The sequence below is a fragment of the Simochromis diagramma genome, unplaced genomic scaffold (genome assembly GCF_900408965.1).
Source record: "Simochromis diagramma unplaced genomic scaffold, fSimDia1.1 OVJJ01000685.1, whole genome shotgun sequence".
Classification (NCBI taxonomy): domain Eukaryota; kingdom Metazoa; phylum Chordata; class Actinopteri; order Cichliformes; family Cichlidae; genus Simochromis; species Simochromis diagramma.
The window spans coordinates 18,685,608-18,709,691 of NW_024387477.1; the positions used below are offsets into that span (position 1 = coordinate 18,685,608).

The following is a 24,084-nucleotide window of genomic DNA, read 5'->3' on the forward strand; positions in this document are numbered from 1 at the left end:
AGCTGCAGCATGAGTTTGGTCTGTATTCCAGGAGTGAGTTAGACACATTTCTGGTGGGTGTTGAACTCCACGAGGGCTGCCCTTTACCCATTCTGTTCATAGACTTTTATGTTTTTTAATATTTATAATTCTGTTGGCTTCATCAACCACTTCAGCTTGTACTAGAGTGGTTTACAACCGAGAATGAAGTGGTGGGAATGACAGTAAGCGCCTACAAGTCTGAGACCATGTTTCTTAGCCAGAAAATCTGTAGAGTGCCCGCTCTGAGACAAGTTTCTTCTCCCAGTGGCTCCCAGTTGCGGAGTTTAAGTATCTCAGGATCTTGTTCATGAGTGAGAGGAGAATGGACAGATCAACTGAGTCAGTGTCCGCAGTGTTATGGACAGTTTACTAATCTGTTGTGGGGAAGAAAGAGCTTCAGGTCAGTCTACATTACTACCCTCACCTGTGGTCATGAGCTCTGGGTGGTGATCAAAAGAAAGAGCTTCCTGATATAAATCAGTTGAGAAATGAGTTTCCTTTGAAGGGTAGTACCTGTGACAGCGAGGAGCTCGTTCATTTGAGAAGGACTGAGTAGAGCCATTGCTTCTCCATATTGCAAAAAGCCAGTTGAGGTGGTTCAGGCATCTGACTAATTAAGATGCCTCTTGGTCCCTTCCTAGGTAAGGCATTTCAGGCACGTCCTACCAGGAGGAGACCCAGGACTCACTGGAGGAATTATGTCTTGGCTTGTCTGGGAACAACTTGGTTTTTATAATGGATAAGCTAGAAAAGCTGGCCAGGTTTGGGCTTCTCAGCGTAGACTGTTGCCCTCACAATCTGAACCCATATGAGCAGTAAAAAGAAGACGGATGGATGGATGATTAAAATATAGTAAATTATAAATGTATTTTAGGTAAAACAGTATATGATATTGTGTGAAACTTGGTGTTTTTCTCCAAAAATGAGTGCTGTAAAGCCTTAAAAAATACTTTCTATGAGTAGTATGTAAAGATTAAACAAAGTGGCACAAGGGGAGACGAAGACTAGTCAGGAGGTGAGGGGGATTTGGGAATGCAAAAATTATATCAGTGACTAAAAGAAGCAACCCAACTTAACCTCCTAGGACCTGGCGTCCACATATGTGGACATCACATTTTGGGTTATGTAGACCAAAATACTCAATTTTGCTCTACAAGGGCCTGATATCCACTTATGAGGACCTTATACTGCAACTGTTCTATTGAAATTTTAAACGTATATGCTCATATGTGGCTGTCATTTTTCTTATAAACAAAAATTAGGTAAAAAAAAAAAAAAAAATCTCGTAATTCTTTGTTTTTACATTCTTCAGGTCCCAATCAGCCCAAATATCAAAGAGAAATGAAAAATGCATGTCATGGAAGAGTTTGGGTCTTAGGAGGTTAAGTAAAAGTGCAAATGTATTATCTTCCCAAGACACCTAAAGTAAAATATGTTTATTATAAGGAGAGAATTGTGCAAGAGTGAATATGGTAGTAGAAGTGTATTTTTCAAAGGAAACATGATTTTTAAAACTATATTTTGTTGCTGTATTCATTTTTATCAGATTTTACTGGTGATTCAATTCAATATTATTTATGTAGTGCCAATTCACAACAATAGTTGCCTCAAGGTGTTGTCTGTGTGTTTCAAGATAGCTGCCAAATGTTAGAATATACATATTATTGTCATTTTACTTCAGTCAAATGGTAAATAAGAAGAAGAAATTCATGCTTTTGGAAATAATGTAGCAGAGTACAAAGTACATTATTTCCTTTTAAAAATAGAAAGTGGTACTGCAGTATTTAAATGGGACCTACAATATGAATTTCCAACTAATTTTTTTCTTTTTTTTCCGTGAGAATAGCTTTGCTTGAACCACAGTTCAAAATAAACAACACATTTCAGCTCTCCCCTGTCCTTCATAGTTAAATTCTTCTGATTTATTGCCTCTCACAAACAGAAGGTTTGAAAACCAGGTGTGTGGAGCTCCTGTGTTTTGTGTCTGAGATGCCTATATTATACGGATGAAAGATTAGAGTCCAGACATTTAGAGCTCCATTTACTCTGCTAAGGTACTATTTTCATGTACTTTCAGTACTTCCATTGTCAGCTTCTTTGTATGTCACATTGCCTTTCCAAATATTGGGTTATTTGTTCCACTGCTTTAACTCGATCATTAATAATAATGTTGTGCACAAACATATAATTATCTTTTGAAATATGTTACAATGCAATACGACACACCGTCAAAGGTGCCTAAAAAGCTCCAGCTCAACCATTCATTGAAATGATCATAGATTAGCAATACAGTAACATGAAAGCAGCCATTCTTTGAGTATGCTGACTTTTACAGCTTATTATAGGCTTAAGTCAAGTTTTGAATGAAGACCTTGTATTTATAATGAGTTCTTCTGAAAAGCTTTGTTCTGAATTGCTTCTTTCAGTCAGTCTCAGTACTTCCACCACTAAGCTGAAGCGTCTCTTCATTCATATCTGTGTGTACTTTATGCATTGTCTGGAAATCCCCATTGACTGAGTACTGATAAAGACCTACACTTCAAACAAACAAAATAGCAGAGATAGGTCTATTGAGCACAATAATATTAGTTTAAATGGGGTTAATAAAGTGTTGGCTATAAACCAATATCTATATCATCTCTACCACAAAAGATTTAGAACAGACTTTTCATGAAGTTGCCATTTAATGCCTGATCACATCTCACATTCAGACGGTAAAGGGGATTCTTGGAGTGCAGATTGTGATGACTAATTATAACAGCTGTAACGGTACAAAGGCTCGAAAGAACTATTGAAAGTTATAGAACCACCTTACTCGCTTTTCTTTTCAATATGTATTATTTTGTTTTTGATGATAAACACTTTTGTGCACCACGTGTTAAATATCTGTATTAATAACTACATTTCAGCAGTCTGCTCTTCATAGATAGACAAATATGTTTTTTTTTAACATTACACTATTTGAATTTTTTACCAGTTAAATATAAATTATATCTTTACTCCAATTATTGACACTGAAAAAAAAACAAGAAAATAGTCATTCTGTTAGGCATTAAAAGAAATATGATTCATTCATGTTTTACATGAACTCTTTAGGCTTCATTCCTAACTTTTTTTTATTCAGTTTACAAATATGCACCATTACTTACTCAACAAAATAAACAGAGAAATTACAAGAATGTCTTAAACTATTGTCTGGATATTAAAGCTGAATCTGTCAACCATGGGGAGACACACAAAATATTTTATAGCCTACAACTTTACCATTGAAACCTATAATCTACAAACTATGGAATTACAGCTATGTCCCAGATATCTCACTGCATAGTTTTTTGTTTTTTCCCCCACGACTGCTGGAGCTAGATGTGCACAGTGTAACTTAATATAAACGAGCAAGTTCCATTTACTCTATGGAAGAAAAAGAAAACATTTCATGTGATTGGTCTTTGTCACACCTTACATCTTCTATCAACTGTTTTTGTATGTTTTCTTGAAAATGTCACATTGCCTTTTCAGTGCAGGGGAAGGATGGCACTGGGAATAGGGGATAACGAGGAATCTGCACCTGAGCCACTTTGAAGCAAGTGGCAGTGAATGGCAGCTCGGTATATCCCAAAGTCCTTATAAGGGTGTGATTGACAGATTCCTTGGTGAGACAGAAAGCTACAGAGAAAAATATTGTCTAATTGTTTTTGTTTTTTTGTTTAAAAAAAGGGGGTTTGTAAGAAGAGAAGCACAATTTGAGGACGGCGAAGAAACAGCAGTTTGGAAAAAAAACATCCAGAGAGCTACTTTGAATTTCACTGTTTATTTTGCATTGCAAGTTCAGTCTGCTGTGTGTTTGATCTGCAAAGAATTTAAAGTTGCAGAGTGAATGTGCTCCAAGAAGGTCTCGGATCTTTTGTATGTCAGGATTAAAGCTCGACTCTTCAAAGAAAATGCTTAAAAACACGGAAATACAAAGATCAGTATGTCTTTGGAAATTTCCGGTGATTGCTGGCTTGTGATCATTATGTGGTAAAATCATCAATGTCGTGAAAAATCTGGTGTCACAAAACTGGCATGTTGAATATAATGTTGCAGCGTTAGTCCTTAAAACATGGGGATTAAAGTTCATGCAAAAATAATAACTGTTAAAGCACTATTCAACATGCAAATAATAATAATAATCATAATAATAATAATAATAATGAGAACGCTACTTGGTGTCCCTCGAACCATCGGCGAAAAAAGACAAATGGAAAGAATTGTGACCGGAAAAACAGCTTAAAATATCCAAGTTCGGGCACTCGGGAAAGGTGGTTGTTCAACGCGCTACGTTGAGTGCCTGGAATTGTGTGGTTTGAGACATTTTTCCCGTTTTTCTTTGTATGAAAAAGAATAAAAAACAAAAAAAATAGTTGTAATAAAAAGGGGGGGGGGGACCTCTAATTAATTTTTTTTTAAAAATCCAAATCCAATATGAGAGTATATTATTATTTTAAATCACACAGACACACACACATAGGCAGATTAAATATCCCTGCTGATAACCGTTATATAATGTTCTCGTATACGATGGTAAAAATATCTTGAAGTAAATGAAGCCGTGACTGATTGTTCACAGTTTGACTTGTTTCACGGGGGGAAATAAGATTTGACAAAGGTGATTTTTGAAATCGCGTGTTATGGTGAGATTTAAACGTTCAACGATTCGCTAAGTGACTTTGAGAATACACAGGGGGATTTTATTATCCCGTTTACTTTTTCTTCATTCTGTATTTCACGCGGAAAAAAACTCAACAGCAGACTAAAGTTAGATTGGGTAATATGGGATAAGTGTTCATAATCACAAACTTAAATCCACCCTTTGATGATCTTTTACTGATCCTTTATAAGATGGAAACATGTCAGTTTTCTGTCATCGGTACTGTAACTCAGTATATAATAATAGGTGCGGCGTTCCTGTGAAAATCTAATTTATTTTTGCTCTGTACAAAAATCTAGAAAGACGATGGAATTTTCCGTGACTTCCAGATCAATTAAAGCCAGGTTTGGGGAAAAAAGGAAATTATTTTTCACAGAACGACCAAAAATAGATTAAATAAAGTGGCTGGTTTGGACTTATCTTGGTCATAATCCGAAGTCCTGCTTTCCCAGAAGAATATTCGATTAAGCATTCGAAACTACATCTCCTTTGATGTAGTCAAAGATATTACTTTTTCACGATAACCTTTTAAAGAAGAGAAGCTGCTGCTTGTGCGTAAAATCTAAATAAAATTTAAATTCTGATTTTAACATATTAATACATTTGTTTGTTTAGGGGAAACTGTAGAGAATATTTGCTGTAAAAGTCAAATCTTAACTGCAATACTACAAAAACAAAATAATAATATTGCAACGTACGAAGCATCAGCTATGGGGAAATAACGGGGAGTAGTTGGAATGGGTGTAATGTACACCGATGGGGGTGTTTGCATTTCAAGTCGCTGAGGTTAAAAGGAAATAGAGCCGCGATATGTCCCTCTATATCAGATATCTCCACATGCAGGTAGGAAAGGAAGCAATGTGGGACGGTCCACTCCCCAATATCCCTCTCTGTCCTTCAAGCTCCAAAGGAGCCAATGAGCATCATCACTGCTGCTGGCGATGGCCCTAGGTGACAAGTATACCTGCATCAAGTAGATTAGATTTGAGGACATACAGGCGCCTTTCGTGAGTGGGCATGTCTTACTATATAGGGTGAAAAAGAATGGTGCATTGATCAACTGAGACACTACATATACCCATTTGTCCGTGCGTAAAACGCATTGCATTTGTAACTTGTGTCCCAATAAACGGAGTCAGCAGGGTTCACGGCCTTGATTCCTTTTCGCGTCCATGTGTCCCACGCGATAACTTGGATGTTCAGTGTATCTTTAATCATTCACGCTGATCTTCCTGTCCAACAGCCAACACCTCATGATACACCGCCTGATGGCTGCGTTAGGGTCCGTAAGTAATGGAAGTATTTTGAAAGGTAAGAGATGGATGTTTAATGTACGACAGCTCCCTGTTGACCCTGACTTAACACTTAGGCCGTCACTGGATACAAAATAACAGCTTGTACGACTCCCCTCATATTTCAGTTGCACCATTCAGCCGGAAGTTAGCGAAGCTTCGTGTTTTGTTTCATTTTTTTCTTTTAAGATATTGTCTTCTATCTGCTAAAAGTAGCAAATGAGAACCCCCTTTTTATTCTCTGACAGCAGTGACATCGGCCTCCTTAACCCCAGAATACTCCTCTCCTCGTGCTGACATACGGCCCTAAAGGTAGCTGTCAGTTTGCCCTGTCCGGGAATTACACAGCCATTCATCACTGTCTGACAGGTGTGTTTAGGAAGAAAGCCATAGTGGCCCAGATGACGGGGTCTCAGTGTCTGACAGTAACACCATAGTAAACAGAAGGAAAGTGAAACGAGACACAAAATTTAAGCACAATAATGTTTACAGTGGTAGGTGTATAAATAATAATTTAATTGAAATTAAATAGACTAGATTTTTTTTAAACAACTATATTTAATTTTTGGTTTACTGCGTCTGTGTGTGTGTTTGTGTGCATGTGTGTGTCCACTGTTGATTTAGTAGGATATTATCCGAGTTTCAATCGTTTTCAGATCTCAAAGCACAGAAAAGCCACCTTTTCAATTAATTAATGTAATTATTGGTATAAGTTAAGATCCACGTTAATCCGATTTAACGACAATTTATGATTATTGTTAAGCTTCGAGAGGACTTTTGATGATAAAAAACCAAAACAAAATAAAACACAGAAAGGAGGGGCGCAGTACAGCATTGTACCTGGACCTGTAACTATTCTGAAATTTCTAGAAAAGCTTATAATTAATATCAACAATAATTCAATGGGGGGGGGGGGGGGGGGTGCATTTATTTTCTTTTTGGCCATTAAGTTAAAAAGAGAGAAAGAGAGCCTATTTGTATTTGTCGGACAAAAAAGGGTTAAATTGTTTTAATTATTGGTAAAAATTTTGATTGCTTTGTGGATATTTATATTTAATGTTCCAATACTAAACATAACCCTTAAAAAATAAAATTGCATCCCAAATGAAAGTAATGCCTGATATGTTTTAATGTTTTTCGATCTAAACAGTCACTTAACACAAATAAAACATGTACATTTTAATAGGAGGTCGGCTTGTTTTAGCCTGCTTCCTGCTATAGGCCAGTAACTCAACAAACCACCTCTTTTCAGTCTAACAGCGAACCACACTATAATGCATTGAAATAAAGTAACGTATATGCTCAAAAGTGCTGAATTATCTTACCTTTACAAACACAGCAAGAGAAAAAAAATACACAACCTGCAACAGAGACAGCTGTTTGAGAAGTTAATGGAATATGCCTATTTCCAATCACTGCAGAGGTAGGAAGGCGCATGTAAAATATAAATCGACATTAAGGTGACATTTTCAGTCTGCTCAGGCCTCCGGTTTCCAAAACAGGTTCCGGGGGCTTCAGAGGTCCTTGAGGGAGTCCAAGCAAAGACACAAATACTTTAATATTATTGCTGTGTCACTCCTCAGAGAATAACATAGTGACATTTTTAGGAGGTCCTGTCTCTCCGCTTATGATTTTAGGGTCTAAACCATGAGAAACTGTTTCTTTAACGGGTCCCTGGAGGGGGGAAACCTTACTACATACATGAAGGAGTCGCTTTAAAGTATTTCAGGATGTGAAAAGCCATGAAAAGTTTTTGCTGTCTTGCCTGGACAACATGGTGAGGAAATTCAATCAGAGACGTTGAGCAGTCCCTTCGGACCTCTTCCTCTTGTCAGAAGTAAAGCTATTTGGGCTTCCTGGGAGCAAAAATAATAAAAATGAATAAATACAGTCACCGAGTTTTCACTGGTTCCCCGCACACGCAGAGAGCGTCCATGCAGGGAGGCAGTAGGCGTAGGGGTAATAGTAGGACGGTTGCAGGGAGAGCAGCGGGGGCCGTAAGATCTCTCCCGGGCTGTACTGTCTCTGGTCGTCCCGCACCAAAACTTTCACCGCCACCTTCTTGGCTGCTGGGGTCGAAGCCATCAGATCGGCGGCCATCTGGCGGCGTTTCGTCTTGTACCGGCGGTTCTGGAACCAGATCTTCACCTGAGTCTCTGTGAGCTTCAGGGAGGCCGCCAGGTCCGCCCGCTCCGGCCCGGAAAGGTACCGCTGGTGGTTGAAACGGCGCTCCAGCTCGAAGACCTGTGCGTGAGAGAAGGCAGCTCTGGAGCGCTTTTTCCGCTGTTTAGGTTGATCCAGACTCTTCTCGTCCAGGTTGCTGGAATCTGGAAGAGGAGGGCACACAGATGGACGATGCATTTGAATCTCTTATTTGTCTCACATTTCGGGGCATTACGTTCATACTTGTCGATTATTTCATGGTTGCTTTGAGTTTTGAATCAGTGAAACGAAAAGGCGAAAAATTAAACTTAGAGAAATGTGCAAACTTAGACGAAGGTATGTTTATTTTCACTTTTTATTAAAAACAAACTGCGTTTACCTTTCTTTTTTATTTTAGATTAAACAAAAAAGTTCGATTTTCATTTAGGCCTCATTTAAAATTATTTCATTTAAGATCATTACTCCTGACATTAAACCAGCCGTGTGTTGCTGGTCGATTATACCGTCAGTCAAAACATAAACGTGCCAAATCATCAACATTATCGTGACAAAGTCTAAAATTAAGCCAGGAATGCATATATACTCATGCGTAACGAGAGGACTTGGTGCATAAAAGCTATCAGGATGTGAAGAAGTTTTGAAAATAGGGCCTATGCCCTGCAATAACACCTGGCAGCTCTTCTTGTGATTCCACACAGCTGTAACAGCAGTGTAAACATCTAAATTAAAAGAGCACTTGGCTCTTTCAGACTGAACTCTGTATTAAAGCGAAGAGTTTCGCGGAGTCTTATTGTTGTACTTAAACCAGTCACGCTTTTCCCCCTGAGTTATAGTTATTCTGATCTTTCTGGCCTACTTACCCGTGCCATTACCGGGCTCCGTGTCACTCTTGGAGTTTTCCGCAGCTGCAGACTCGTGGTCCGTCTCCTCTTGCAGGCTTTCCTCCGGCACATCCGACGCAGGGTCTCCGTCTTTCTCCGATTTACATGGGGCTGGAGTCTTGCTGTCGTTGTCCTCACTGAGTCCCGAATCCGAGTCGTAGCTCTTCTGGTCGGTCGGCTCACAAGCTTCACTCTCGTTTCTCCTCGATCCGCCGTCCATCTCTCCAAATATTTTCCAGCAGGCAGTCTTTGAGAAGCACATGTCCAAATCTGGCAAGTGTCGACTGTCGTCTTTTTTGTTCAGGATGGCTTGGATTGAGAAAGGCATCAGCGAGTTGCCACGAACGGCCATTTTTCAAAGAAGCGAAGATTGCTCTGACTTCAGGTTCAGTAATTACCCGGCCCAGATAGTGGAGTAAATGTCAGTTCATCCACATTTTATTTTACTCCCTCCGTCGATCGCTGCTGGCTCTTAACTTTGCCCCTCCAGTGTTGGTTTCTAGTCGCATCCCTCGGAAGAAGCCGTAAAAAGTTTCTGCTACATCCGCAGAAGCGATGCTGCTCCGCTGCATAGCTCTACCATCAACCCGGGCTCACTACAATCTCCAGCTCTTTTCACCCAATTTTTTCACCATACGCCCTCACCTGTGACTGACAGGCAGCCTTTTCGCGTCCGATTGGCCTAGAGAAGAGGAAAGTCGTTTTATGATTGGCCACTGTAAACGACGTCATGCTGCTTTTAACCAGCTGGGGGAAGAAAAAACTTTCTTTGGTCAGAGCTTGAGAAGCAAATGTCAACCAACGCATTTATTTTAACCGAAACTTCATCCAAAACAAGAGGACAGTCTTCGTGCATGTATGACTCCTGTGTATAGGATTGCTTTTTGGTAATGTTTTATTATGTAAAAAAACGTATGGTTAATTTAGCAAAAGACCAGATTTCCTTGCGTTGCTAAAGTTTTTTTTTTTTAAATCCTGCAGTAAGAAAAACGAGGATGGCATGCGCAAATGTCGGAGATCACAAGATAGTAGAATTCACCAGCAACATCATTCAGAACTGTATAGTAGAAAGCATTGTCTCCGGTTTTCCTCAAATCACTTAAATGCAACATCAGGACTGAATTTGTAGGAAATTTAATCATTAAAAAAACCTTAACCCTTCATCAACCCTCAGATCTGTCTGGGAATCCTGTGCGTCCCGCGCGTAATGTGATGGTTGTTGCCTTCAGGGTTGACCAGCGAGTGACAGGCTATTCGCGCCGTCTACCTTTAATTAAGTTAACACAATGTATCGCCTTCTTTACACCCAGGATGTTGAATCGTTAAAACCTCAGCATATCCGCAAACTTCTTCAACTATATAAATAGACTACGAATAAAAAATAAAAGGCACCTCACTTACAAGTACTACATTTCTGAAGTCTTATTAGATTCAGTAGAGGCTGTTTTTACAGATTTCAGTTCAACGCCCTTTAAACAATGAATTCCTATTTCCCTGATGAATAAGAATCAAAACTGATTTTACTTCGATTTAAAATAACACGTGACTCTTTTAAAAATCGCCTTTTTTGCGGATAATTATTTTGTGCGTAAAATGAACGTTTGCCTTTTTTTTAAGCCAAGCTTTGTTGAAACGCTCTAAATATCAGATATACTGAATGTATGACCACTTTTAGGCATTACTATGGTGCTGGGTATAAAGTGTGATAGTCCACCCTGTCCCAAAGTTTAAGTGGACAACCATCTGAGCTGCAGGTCCAGATCTTGACCTTTGTGGCGTTTTACACGTCGCTCGCCTAAAAAAACGGATCTCAGCGCTTTTCTGCTGTTTTTATTTACCACTAACTTGGATTAAATAGTAAACATAATGACCTCGTCGCCGTCTTCACGCACAGGTCAGAGGATAACATGGACATGACATAGTTATTAGGATTAAAAAGAACTTTTTAGATGACCTAGACACCTCACACGATCCTAATGAAACCATCCTGAAAGGTATTAAAACCTTTGCTTTTAAGACATATTTGTCTATGGAACTGTTTGATGCGTTTAATTCAGTTTATTCTTATCAATGCTGGTAAGAAATCGTGTCAATTAAGATAAACAGGGACAAAACGTATTATTATTATTATTATTATTATTATTATTATTATTATTATTATTATTATTATAGCACGAATACCTGTTAAACTTTTTTCCTAATTTTACTACATATTTATATTTTGTTTCCTTTGCGCTTTTGAGCCTCATTTCATTTTCTGCGCTTGACTTTCGCTGCCGGCTTTAATCTACAGTTAAACGCAGAATCGATTATTTGAAAAGATACCAGATGAAAAGTTTCGTTCAAATAATCTTGAACTGTGAAATAAAGATCAAGAAAAGCTCAAGTTTCAGTCAGTGTTCTCGATCCAGATGCTTTTTGGACATATTTTCTGTTCTGAAAAATCAGAGGACCTGAATAAATATTAGCTTTAAATGCTGAGCTGGATGATAAATCTAAATATGCCCTTTCTTGCGAGCGCCTTTTTTGTGCATCCTGAAAGCAGCTGGTGCGGCTGTGTAATACACCCACAACTCTGCTAAACGAACCCAGCATCCTGTGAATAACAGGTAGAAAAAGTGTGAAAATTCGCCCCAGCTGAGTGGAGTTAATCAGTGCTGCTGTCATCTGGTCCAAACCCTGTTGCGTGCATATATTATACCATCTAGTGGTCAGTGAAAATACCTCTTAACATTTTGACATCTGGTGTCTTTGGGGTCATCCCAGCCATTGGAAAAGTTAAAAACACGCTTTGCTTTTTTTCAGTGAACACATCTCCACAAGAAGTTACTCTCCCCAAAAAATTCAACGACATGGGAAGCCGCACGTCTGAAGTTTCTTTTAGAAATCACTCGGTGCAACCGCATGTCCCTGCCCCGTGAAAATGAATTAAATGAAATTAAGTGGCATTGTCTCAGGCCTGGATGTGACCTTGCGGATGAAAGTCTGCATCACCGCAAGCAATGAAAACACAACTGGAAAAAAGGAAAAGCACAAAACCGCCGACACATCTGGATATTTTCACACACTCTGCCCTTGTTCTTTTAGAAACTGCTCATTCCACCCAAGGCCAACAACACACAGAGTGGTATATCACACACTTCAAAAATCTCTTGTATTGTAGAAACTTTCTCTCTCTCCCTCTTTCTCATACCACACGGTTTTCTTTAGTCCTAAACAAGCCTCATTGACCCGTACACTGCGCTTCATCCTGGGAAAAATGGAAAATAAATAGAAAAGTCTGCCAGTTCTCCAGCAGAGTCAGCCAGTGTGCAGCCTATCACTGTGATGTCGAGCAGAGCTCCGCGGGTTACTCTGTGTTTTTGGTAACCACGCTGCGAGAAACAGCAATAAGCGGCAAGTAGCTGTAAGTGGCAGGAAATGTAAACAGCTGATTTGACTCACAAAAAAGAGACGATCATTTGAACAACTGGAATCAATACCTCATGACAATTTTAGGTAAATTAGGCCCTTTCCCCAGCGTTCAACACCCTTTGCTACATTTAGTCTTGAAAATGTGCCATAAATCATCGAAAGGAACGATCATAAAATTATTTTCTTATTATCGTTTCTCTTTTCTTTATACCTTTTTCTTTCAAGTGTGATGGACTCCTAAAAACAGCCATTTCAGGCCGTGATGATGAAATGTTACGTTATTACCTGTAAATGCCGATTAGAGCACTTTTTTAATGAATGATATACAGAATAATCCCATTAGCGTCATATTTTCTAATCGATTACAACAATATTTCAGTGCAAATCTTTCTCCGTAGTTTATTCTGTAACGTTCTTATGTAACCCTCTTATTTTATGATTAAGTTGTTTTTAGTTTCGTTTTGTTTTTCTAATCTCTTGTTTTGTTAATAAAATAATATGTATCATAAAATACCCAGATAACGTAGTTGTCCCCAATAACTGTATTTAAATACAATACTTGGAAAATGAATTACTTACCTAATTATTTTGCTGGAGATATAACCATATGACACAGTTATAGCATTTTAATAGTTTCTAATATAAATATAATATTTTAATAGACTTGATAGATAATAGATTTTTTCCCTAAATGACAACACTCTAAACATCTTCGTCCTCCTAAAATAAAAGACGTTATTGTCTTGTTGTATCCTTAGATATCTTAATAAGACAATATGGTGGTACCCGTCTAAGGTAATACCTTTGTACTCTTCACAGCTTGTGGAGACCAGTCTTTTATGTGCTTTCTATAATAAAATAAGGTATAAACTTGATTTTAGAGGTACACATTCAATTAATTTATGTACTTTTGATTATTAATTATTCATGCACTTGAATATGGACTGGCATTTGTATGAGCACTTTTCTACTCAGGCTAACCACTTTAATCTTTTTTTGTTCATGTATGTTTCAACACCTGCACCTAAGGCAAACTCATAATCACAGATTAACCTGACAAGCACGCATTCGGGTTGTGGCAGGAAACCAGAGAAACCAAAACGCTCAAGGAGAACAAAGACCCCAGGGAAGTTCAAACCCAGAACCTTCTTACTGTCAGGTGACAATGCTAACTGCTCCACCACCATGCTTCCAATACAAATGACAGAAACTGAGTGAAACATGTCAGACTGGATTAAATTCTTATGTTTAACCCTGAAATTTTAGAGTAAAATAAAAAATGTCACCTAACATTGTTTGTATTTGCACCTTAAAACTGAAAAAGAACTGAAAAACTCCCATCTATAGATACAGAAAATGATTTTTACTGTACTTTTTTTTTAGCATGAACTGGGGTATTATGTGTAAAACTGTGAACAACGTTAGGCAAAATGTATTTTATTTACCAAAGCATATAGGAGGATTGTGAATTTCATAAGTGAAAAAAACAACAACTTTTGGCCATTTGCACTTAAAAACAGGGGGAATAAGCCAAAAAACGAGGTACATGTACTCTGAGACAAAGATAAAAACAGTATGCTGCTTCTTTTCGTCCAGCCAGCAATTCAAAACTCAAAACTATTCAGTTTTAATCAGAAAGACAACCAATCATCGCATTTGAGAAGCTGAAACTTGTCAATTTGCTTGGTGTTTTGCTTTAATACTTAAATAATTAATAGATTTTTTTAAATTATGTTTTTGGATAACATGTGAAAAAAGATCAAACCAATTAAAAAAAAACAAAAAAAAATTCAATTTTGCATTTAAAAGGCGTTTCACTCTTTGACAACACCCCACGCTTTGTCTTTTCACGGTCAACATGAACCTTAAAGGGCTGCTTTTGGCACAGGATGGCCCCCTCTGCTGGTGAAAATAAGAAACGGCCTACCTTAGAAAATGCTAACGTTGAAAACATGAGATGACCATGCCTGGAAAAGGTATATTCAGTCTGTTTTTTTCTACATTGACACAGTTAATTAATGCAGCTCCCCTCCAGTGAAATTCCTGCTTTCTTTCCAGTACAGAAATAAACTTTCACAGCATATTAGGCAGTTAATTCACCACCACCATCCTGCCCGTTCTTTGAATTTAATCTCATGTTTTAAACAGAAATCCTGCACCATGCAGTAACATACCAGTTGCTGTGGTAACATCTCTGTTTCCCCTCCTCCGCAGGATGTGTTTATGACAGGTCTTGATTTTTTCTTTTTTTCCTCGTGCCCTGGTATGAAGGAGGAGGCTCGCAGCACGCCATGCCCCCACGCCCCCTCCTTAGAGCTGCCAAATTGTGTTCAGATGGAGCAATACATGAGAGGGCACTGCCAAGAGTCATTTGCAGTAAATGCTCCCAAACACCTTCTAGATTTCCCACCAAATATCAGGTCCATCGTGATAGCATCCTTAATCAACCTCAACATTGGAAAGTGGTAGGAAAGGGACAGAGAGAGGGGGGTTACTGCCAGCTTTAAGTATGCTTTTAGTCCCCTAAGTTACAACTGAACCCACTTTCCCAAAGAAAAATTATCCTTGCATGCGATGGAGCACTAAATGGAAGAGCCCTGGGGACAGAACACTTAATACAGTAAATGGAACCAAGAGACAAGAAAAAAAAGTTCCTCCACCTCTTGGAAGCTGTTCAAAACTTCTAGGCTACAATACTGCAGACACCAGGGCAGAAGTGGGGGGATAGCCCACTGTTACACTCCAATTAATGTGTGTAGATAGTGCAGACGTGATTTATAGTTTATTTTCGGCTCTGCTGTGCTGACAAACGAGCTCCCATCCACCCCTGGCATGCAACAGATAATGCATGCAGCTCAAGCACATCATGAAAGGCTTCTCAGGTTTGAAGGGCCTTTTCGCTGCCTCCTCAGGGCTCAGTGACCGTCTCTTTTCTCCTCTGCTCACGCCTAAATAAAGATGTCCTTCAAAGCTGTGGACCCCTTTCAGTGGTTTCCTGTCACATGCAAAATACCACTTTTGAACATACAAGTTGATGTAGTTATGAAAACGTCAAGGACCATTTAGAAATTCTTGAGATATTATGGGACTTTTTCTTTTTCAGACTGCAGCTGCACCTACCGGTTCACTTATACTTTGCATTTACCTCCTCTCTGGGTGCTGTTTACAACTTAGAGAACAAAAGTGTGATAGTTATTAACGCATATATGATATATGATATTATATTAAACTGTTCAAATGTCTGAAAAGCAGTTCACAACATAAAGACAAACAGTCACGAGGATGAATAACAGCGAAATGGAGGAACTCAAAACTTTGTGGACAACATATTGTAGAAAGCATGCCATAGAAACAAAAAAAATGTGCACTGACCCCCCTGTAGAATCAGCTTTTCTTTTATACAAGAACTTGAATGTAAGAAATTTAGCACTTCAATCTTTTTCACAATTTATTTAAAGCCCAGGAGATGGACTTATGAAGGCTTATGAAATGTTCCTGGCTAAAGAAGACAAAAAACATTAGACCCACTTTACTTGTTACCATGTAAAAGCCAAAATCATGACATATCTCACAGCAGAAAACTGCGACAGGTTAATGTCTATAATTTAGAGCAGCAGGAACCCTGGTACACTGTATTTTTTTCTCTGTTTTCTCATAATTTGGGGTAACACTATATAAAAGGTCTAGTTTTACTTACCTTTTAGCACAAGTATAATCCAAGGTAGCATTAGTTATTTCCACTAATTTAAGTAATTAAATTGATGCAGTTTTGCTGCTGGAATCATAAAATGTTCTCTGATATTGATGCTTAAATGTGTTTTCTGCCTTGAAAATGTCACATGGTAGCTTCTGAAATAAAAAGGTTATAAGGGGATCACAGGTATAAACAGCCAGAGCCAACCTATATGTACTTAGAGGGTTATTGTACAAAAAGCCGAGCTGATCCTGAGAGAGCAAGGTTGGAGGCACTGACTGATTTTCGCATGACAAAAACTGAATCTATTTTTCTTTAACTTCAGATCCACAGAGGAAATAGTTAATCACACACAGACCTTTAGTGTGGGAAGCAAATAGCACCAATGTGTGAAAGCAAAAAGAAATTTGCTCTATTTGAGATTGAATTTAAACCGATTACAATAGTTTTCTCAATTATATGGTGACTGTGTGCACGTGAAAGCATTAGCCTTGTTGCTTTAGAAATTATTGAATCATTAAATCAAACCATTGTTGGTAATTCTTTTTTTATCCACTCATTATGCAGCTCATCATGATAGTTTTTGGATGACAGCACAAGCACGGTGGTGGTGTGGTTAGCACTGTCGCTTCACAGCAAAAAGGCTCCCTAGTGTAAGCCTGGCTTGGAGCCTTTCTAATCAAATAAGTACAATTTATTTATTATTTTTCACGACAACAATGAACAAATAAAAAGACACAAAAATAATATCTACTAGTTAAAGCCTAAATAAGTCTTGAGCTACAGGTTTTGGTCAGAAGAAATCAGTGACCTGGATGTTATAAAGGGGTGCAAGAGTCCAGTAATGAAACCACTTGTTTCATCACGCGCAGCTCTGAAAGAGATGATCTGAAACTGTCTGAACTGTTGTGTGTGGCCTGTTCTCCCTGGCACTGCATGGGTTTCCAGTCCAAAGGCATGCATGTTAGGTTAACAGGTAATTCTATATTGTCCGTGCAGAAAGGTAAAGTGTGTGTATAACACTGCTAAAATGAGACTTGCAGTCTAAAGGGCTTTGGGGTGATATGAATGCAAGTACATTACAGGAATGAGAGGTGCAATGCAAAGTTCTGAATGTGCAGAAAATATGTTGGAATCAAGCTCAGTTAATTGTGTGGCTTTTTTATGAGCTTTCTTGGTGGTCAAACAAATGTAGAATATCAACAAGATCATAGTTTAAAAGTTCTGCTTCGTAGCATCAGCAGAAATGTAATTTCTAATCTGATTAAACCAAACCCACACAGTGAGGGATGGAACTGCAGTAACTGTGGTAGGGGGAAAATAGTCAGAAAAACAGTTTTCACTGGAGGAAATTCCCGTGAATATTAGATAAAATGCTCGTTCAGGACTTGCCAAATTGTTGACGTCAAAGACAAAGCACGGGAGGAGAAGTTAACGTTTTATTAAAGGTATGAATTCACATACTGATGATTTATTTTTTGCTGACACTTTATTTGTAAGACCGAGATTAGTAGAAACAGTTTGAATAAACAGTGCCCCTGATAAGTCTGGTAAAGCATTTACATACTGGAAACAGGTATCAGCTATTGTTTATACAATCTGATAAATAAAGTGGGCTACAACACATCCCCCGTCATTATTAATTCATCTGCTGAATATTCTTTCATACAATGCATAGTGGCTTTTCATGTTGCTTGACATACACTGTATTGCCAAAAGTATTCACTCACCCATCAAAACCATTGAATTCAGGTGTTCCAATCACTTCCATGGCCACCTAGGCATGCCGACTGCCTCTACAAACATTTGTGAAAGAATGGATTGCTCACAGAAGCGCCGTGAATTCCAGCGCAGTACCGTGATAGGTTGATACCTGTGCAACAAGTCCAGTCCTGAAATTTCCTCACTACTACCTCAACCCGACAGAACACCTCTGGGATAAATTAAAGCAGCGACTGCGAGGCCTTCTCGTCCAACATCAGTGTCTGACCTCACAAATGCGCTTCTGGAAGAATGGTCAACAATTCCCATAAACACACTCCTAAAACTTCTGTAAAGCCTTCCCAGACGAGCTGAAGCTGTCATAGCTGCAAAGGGTGGGCCGACATCATATTAAACTCTATGGATTCAGAATGGGATGTCACTCAAGTTCATATTTGTGCGCAGGAAGACGAGTGAATACTTCTGACAATATAGTGTAGCGGCTTACCCAGTGGTTCAAAAACCTGAGCAGCTGGAATCAGGAAAAATAAACACAAGTTAGTAACTAGTTAATTTCCTCCCATCCGTACTCGCACACCTACTCTGCACATGGTCCAGGTGAGGCACAGCTTTGCCTGCTAACATCTTATAAGCAAATATAATGTGCTTGTTGTATGTTATTTGGGGGAATTGTAATGCTTTAACATACACAGTGTAACAACGTAGCATCTTCTCTGAGGTTTTTCAGCTTGTAGCAGAGTTTTTGTTTTCTTCTGCCAGCGCACAGGAGCAGTATGTTTTCAGCTGCCAGCACGAAGAAAAAAAAATGCAAGGACTGGATTTCAGGAAACCAAAAAGAGAGATGGAGAATGGGCAAATTAAGAACCTATTAAATTATAGTGTAGATCCAGATACTGATAGGGCATAAACCTCAGAGTAGGACAAGCTCCCGAGTGCCTGAGTGACCTTCTTGTTTTCCTTTCTTAATGTACTCTGGAAGCAAACCCCAGTCATCACAGCACTACAGAAAAAAAGACCTACAATCTATCTACTTGTCACAGTAAAGCTAAGCGTCAGTTAGTTTAGTAAAAACATGTGGTGTTTTTTTAAACTTCACACAGTGCTGACATACTGCAAACAATCCTTTTGACCCCAAAATGTAGGAAAGAAAACAAAATATTAGTAACATTTCTGCACTCCGGTGTGTATTTGTTGCAGCTTCAGATGCCAAAACTGATCCAAATTTCTGCTCAGCCACAGGGGCAATTTAAATACTGCAAAAGCATTAAAAAAACCCATAAAGACTGTAAGCCACCACCCCTCCCTGCTGTCTGTCACAGACTATTTCTATGACTCTTGTATGAAACACTTCTGACATTAAACACCTGTTAACTTTTATGTCTTGTGAGAGGAGTGGCTGAATGGGAGAGCATTATATTCAGTGCCAGTCGGCCTGGCCTAATCCCCAGTAGAGGAAAGACCACTCCCAGTGCGGAGAGGCAGCAGTGGGAGTGAGTGAGCCCCCTTACCCCTGCCACAGCCTGAGAGGATCCCCTCTGCTCAAACCCAGTAGTTACTTCTATTCCATTTGACAGCTGTGTGAAACCGCCATCTTTCCACAGCTCTCTGCTCCACAAACTGAACAGCTACCCACCAGCAGGCACGCGTAGGGGGGAACGAAGGGAGACGCGAGGCAGTTTACGTTGTTGTTGTTGTCCTGGATCGAGTTTTCTGTTCTACCTGTCAGATTCAGATGCCAGCGCTGAGGTCAAGGTGGTGCAGCATGTCCTGCCAGAGCCCAGAGGTCCTGTACCACCCAGTGTGAAAAATCCCAAACTGCTTTAAAGAAAGTCAAAAACACATTGCGCAACCTTTTTCCAGCACACCGAGCTTCATTCACAAAACCAGAAAACTGTTTTGGCTTTTTAACCTTTTGCAGGGTCAGTCTTCTCTGTGCATCACTAAAGTAGGTAAATCCCTTTTTGTTGTACTTCCTCATGCTTTACTCTACATTTTGGAGTAAATCTACACCTTACTACTCCACCTTTATCCACAGCTTTGGACGCCTCATACACGATTAATATTGCAAAAAATAATTGTGTCCACTGCTAATTTTACACACCGTCTCTCATAATTTTTAAATTAAGTTTTAATGCAAGATTTACTACTTGGGATTTCTGCTTTGTTTTTACTGTTATAGTAAAAGATGAGTACAGATCAGCACCAGTTCTAATATCACCCTTTTCAAAAACTATACAGTCATGGCCACTTTATTGGGTACATGTGTTAAGCTTTTTATTGCTGCAAATATCTCATTAGCCAATCACGTGGCAGCGACTCAGTGCATTTAGCCAGGTAGACATGGTCAAGATGACCTGGTGAAGTTAAATGAGAAAGAAAGGCATTTTTTTCCATCACAACCATCTTTAGGGTTTTCAGAGAATGGTCCAAAAAAAGAGAAACTATCTGGTGAGCAGCAGTTCTCTGGCTGAAAAAGTCTCACTGATGGCAGAGGTCAGAGGTGAATGGCTAGGCTGTTTTGAGCTGATAGGAAAACAATACTGACTCAAATAACCACTCTTTACAGCCAAGGTGCAGAAGAGCATGAATGCACAGCATGTCAAACCTTAAAGCAGATGGGCTACAGCAGCAGGAAACCACACCAGGTGCTGTCAGCTAAGAACAGGAAATCGAGGCTACAGTTCACACGGGCTCACCAAAATTGGACAACAGTAATTGGAAAAATGTTGATTTTTTTTTTTTGTTCAATTTCTGATGGGACATTCAGGTGGTAGAGTCAGAGTTTTCCATGGATCCATCCTGTCCTGTTCAGGCTGCCAGTGTAATGCTGTGGAAGATATTTTATAGTCAGAGTTTTAGTACCCAGTGGGCATTGTTTAAAGCCCAAAGACTACCTGAGCATTGTTGCTGACCGTGTCCACATGGTCTGATGTCTGCTTCCAGCAGGACAATGAGTCATGTCACAAAGCTCAAACTAGTTTCTTCACTGGACTTAGTCGGCCTCCCAAGTCACCAGATCTCAATCAAACGGAGCACCTTTGGGATGTGGTGGAACGAGAGATTCACATCACGGATGTGCAGCCGACAAATCTGCACAAACTGTGTGATGTTATCAAGTCAGCATGGATCAAAATCTGAGGAATTTTTCCAGCAACCTGTTGAATCTTTGCCATGAAGAATCAAGTCTGAAGGCAAAAGGGGGTCCGATCCAGGGGTACTTCACAGAGTGGCCAGTGAGTGTATATAGTAGTAGAAATAAAATGGAGATTCACGTTAAATCTTAATTAATTAATACAATACTTTCTGCTTTTTAACCCTCTGTTATAATTAATTAATATAATTAATTTCTGTTTTTTTAACAGCTGGATGTTAAAAACTGGTTTGTGTGTGTTTGTCTTTTTTTATCCAGTGATAAATTTAAGATAAAAAAAAAAAAAACTTTTTAAAATAAATTCATTTAACTACCCTCTATAGTAAAAAAAAAAAAGAAAAAAAAAGACCACAAATATACATTATTGAACTATTTGTTTTCAGGTTCATGTTTATTTTATGGTTTGTTTAAATTTGTGTGTACCTGTCCCAACTAAGTCACTTAATCTGGTACATATAAAGGGGAGCTTTTCTTCTATGTGATCAATATTTTGTGCATGGTCCCGTACAATAAATGATGAAACTAAAACTGACTAATTATACAATCTTTTGCAAAAGCGACTATTAGAAAAATGGGAATATCCGTTCTTACTTTTGATGTACGGTAACACATGTCAGTGGATTGCATATAAGAAAAGTGGAAACATGTCACACTTTCCTGATGACAGCAACATCTTAAATGTTTAATTATTTCAGATATCACACTGGCTGCCACCTCACAGCGGACCCGTAACAGGCGCCAACCATCTGCTGCAGTTATGGATTCATTTTGGAAAACGTTACTTGCGATTATGAACCGAGACCCCTGTTCACCCAGGATGTGGAAAAGTACTGCAGGTACAGCACACTGAAAACATCTAAAAGCAGGTCAACATCGGCTCAGATTTATGCAGCAGGAGCTCAGTGAGTAGATCTAGACGATTATTTTCTATAAAAAAATAAATAAATAAAAAAAAATAAAAAAATAAGAAAATCTAGATCAGCTGAAAGTATTCCTCCCCTCTCATCCATAAAACCTGATGCTAATAAATCTGCCTCAAATATTTAGCTGATAGTCAGCAACTGCAAAGCAAATGCAAAAATTACTTTGGACTACAATGCAAACGACTATAATAAAATGACATCTCAAGTTGCTCCAGCGGCATCGGAAAGTGAAAGGAGCGCTGTTTGTCTGCCAGACCTGGTGGCTAAATGAAAGCTGATCCAAACCTTTAAAGCAGAGTCGTTGGGCTAATATGTTAATGCTTGGATTGCAGCACCAGGAAATACCTGAGAGAGGTACACCTTTGGCCATCCACAGGAATGGGTGGAAAACTTCAACCTGAGAGCTCCGACTTTCTGTAACCTTCTTCTTCTCTGTGTCTGTGCTTTGTGGATCACAAAGGTTCAGGTGCGGCGATTAGAGCCCCCTAACATGTTAATGATGGTGGAATATTTCACTCCGAGTTTGTCAGTTTTATCCCCCATTAGCAGGCAGGAATGTCCTCTCCTCTTCTCCGCTCTGAGGCGATTGGTTCTCGTCTTCGGCTATTTACACATCACAGACAGCACATCTATTTAGGAAACAGCAGAGATAACGTCCGAGACATAATAGGGGTGAATCAATAAAAATCTGTATATTCTGCCGTGTGTAATCTTTTCATAAACGCAGACTGCAGCGCAGGGCGGCGTGGTTGAGTTTCCTTTTGCGGATATTTCTTCACTAAGCTTCAGTGAAACAATCAGGTGAGCATTTTTGGTTTTAATCAGCTCCGGTGTGGATCAGTTGCAAGCTTGAGAAGAAAAAGATTAGATCATATAACATTGATTTGTGGTGCTTTTAATGTAGCAAGGGAACAACAAATATGTTATTTGTGGGTTTTTTAATATATATTTAAAAAAGAAACTTGTTGAAATTCCGGCTTTACATTAATACATACTGACGGATAACTGTGTAACAATAAAAATAACTAGATGGTCTTCATTTAGTGAGTAAAAACCAGGAGTAAACTATGTAATGAAAGACTCTTCAAGTTTTGCCCCGTCTTTGAGGTCTTAAATCAATTTAAAATGTGGAATAAAAAAAAATAAAATAAAATAAAATAAAATAAAATAAAAACCCAAATCCTTTCTTTAACTTCTGACTATTACATAAAAAAAATAATAAACCTAGGAGTAAAACATCTTGTTTCATTCACAGAATGAAAATGCACTTATAAAATTCACAAATTGCTGATTTCTACGTACAAGTGTGTGTATGAGACACAATCTGCAGACTTCACCCTCTTTATCACAAAGCACAACTTGGCTGCACATTAGGCTTCTGATTGGGCTGAAATACTCACTGGGCATTACTGAATAAATGGTGAAATATGAAGTCTGATCCAAACCATATGTGTGCAGAGCTGCAGAAGGTATTCTGGGGGATTCTTACACAGATCCTCAGGTTTACACTCAACCATCAGAGGAGAGTGTATAATACTATCCAGAGCTCTTCGATATCTGCAGCCAGCGAAGCAGAAACAGCTTTACGTGCCTGACTGCAGAGGCTCTTCAAATATGGAGTGTAAAAACAACACCGCTGGGGCAAACCGTTGTGCCGCTGTCAGGCATCCTAGCGTTTGGCTCTTTTGGAAGGGGGCTCCTCTGATTTCTGTCCTCCCCGCGTTCGCACAGCAGGAGGGCTGGTCTCCCGCTTACGGCCCCCTTTCGCTGCAGCTGCTGCCGCCTGGCCTCTCGTCCCGCTGCGGGAGGGAAACAAGGAGCAAGTGTCAATCCATTTGTTCAAGAGTCGTGTTCATGTTAAATATACGGTTATTTGGGGAAAGTAATGCAATAACTAATACGTGTAGAAACAGTGGAGCTTGTTCACATAATCTCTGGATTTGAAAAACAGTGCTGGAGACTGAGTTGAAAATAGAAGGGAAAAAAAAAAAGCCAAGTAGAATTTAACAAAGAGGAAAGTATTGTTTCCTTAAAAAAAATAAGTATGGAGAATAAGTAGAGAGAGAGAGGGGGGTCTTCGTTCTGTATCCATAAACTCTAGAGTCTAGAAGTTTAAAATAGAAACAAGACTTGAAG

At 39.0% G+C, this 24,084-nt stretch overlaps 1 protein-coding gene across 1 annotated transcript; it reads right to left on the reverse strand.

Annotated features, from left to right (window-relative positions):
• Window positions 1-7,105: 7,105 nt before the first annotated feature.
• On the reverse strand, window positions 7,106-9,663 carry nkx3-2 (NK3 homeobox 2). The gene is made up of 2 exons (XM_040016527.1): window positions 9,024-9,663; window positions 7,106-8,327 (listed from the first exon to the last, which is right to left on the reverse strand). The coding sequence occupies exons 1-2, from the start codon at window positions 9,394-9,396 to the stop codon at window positions 7,903-7,905; spliced, it is 798 nt and encodes a 265-aa protein (XP_039872461.1). The 5' UTR covers window positions 9,397-9,663; the 3' UTR covers window positions 7,106-7,902.
• Between the last annotated feature and the right edge of the window lie 14,421 nt (window positions 9,664-24,084).

Bases quoted from the DNA above. Each gene is read 5' to 3' on its own strand.
- nkx3-2 (XM_040016527.1), bottom strand. From the start codon at position 9,396: ATGGCCGTTCGTGGCAACTCGCTGATGCCTTTCTCAATCCAAGCCATC. The intron at 8,328-9,023 runs GTAAGTAGGCCA...CTCCTCTTCCAG, and splicing joins GGAGCCCGGTAATGGCACGG to ATTCCAGCAACCTGGACGAG.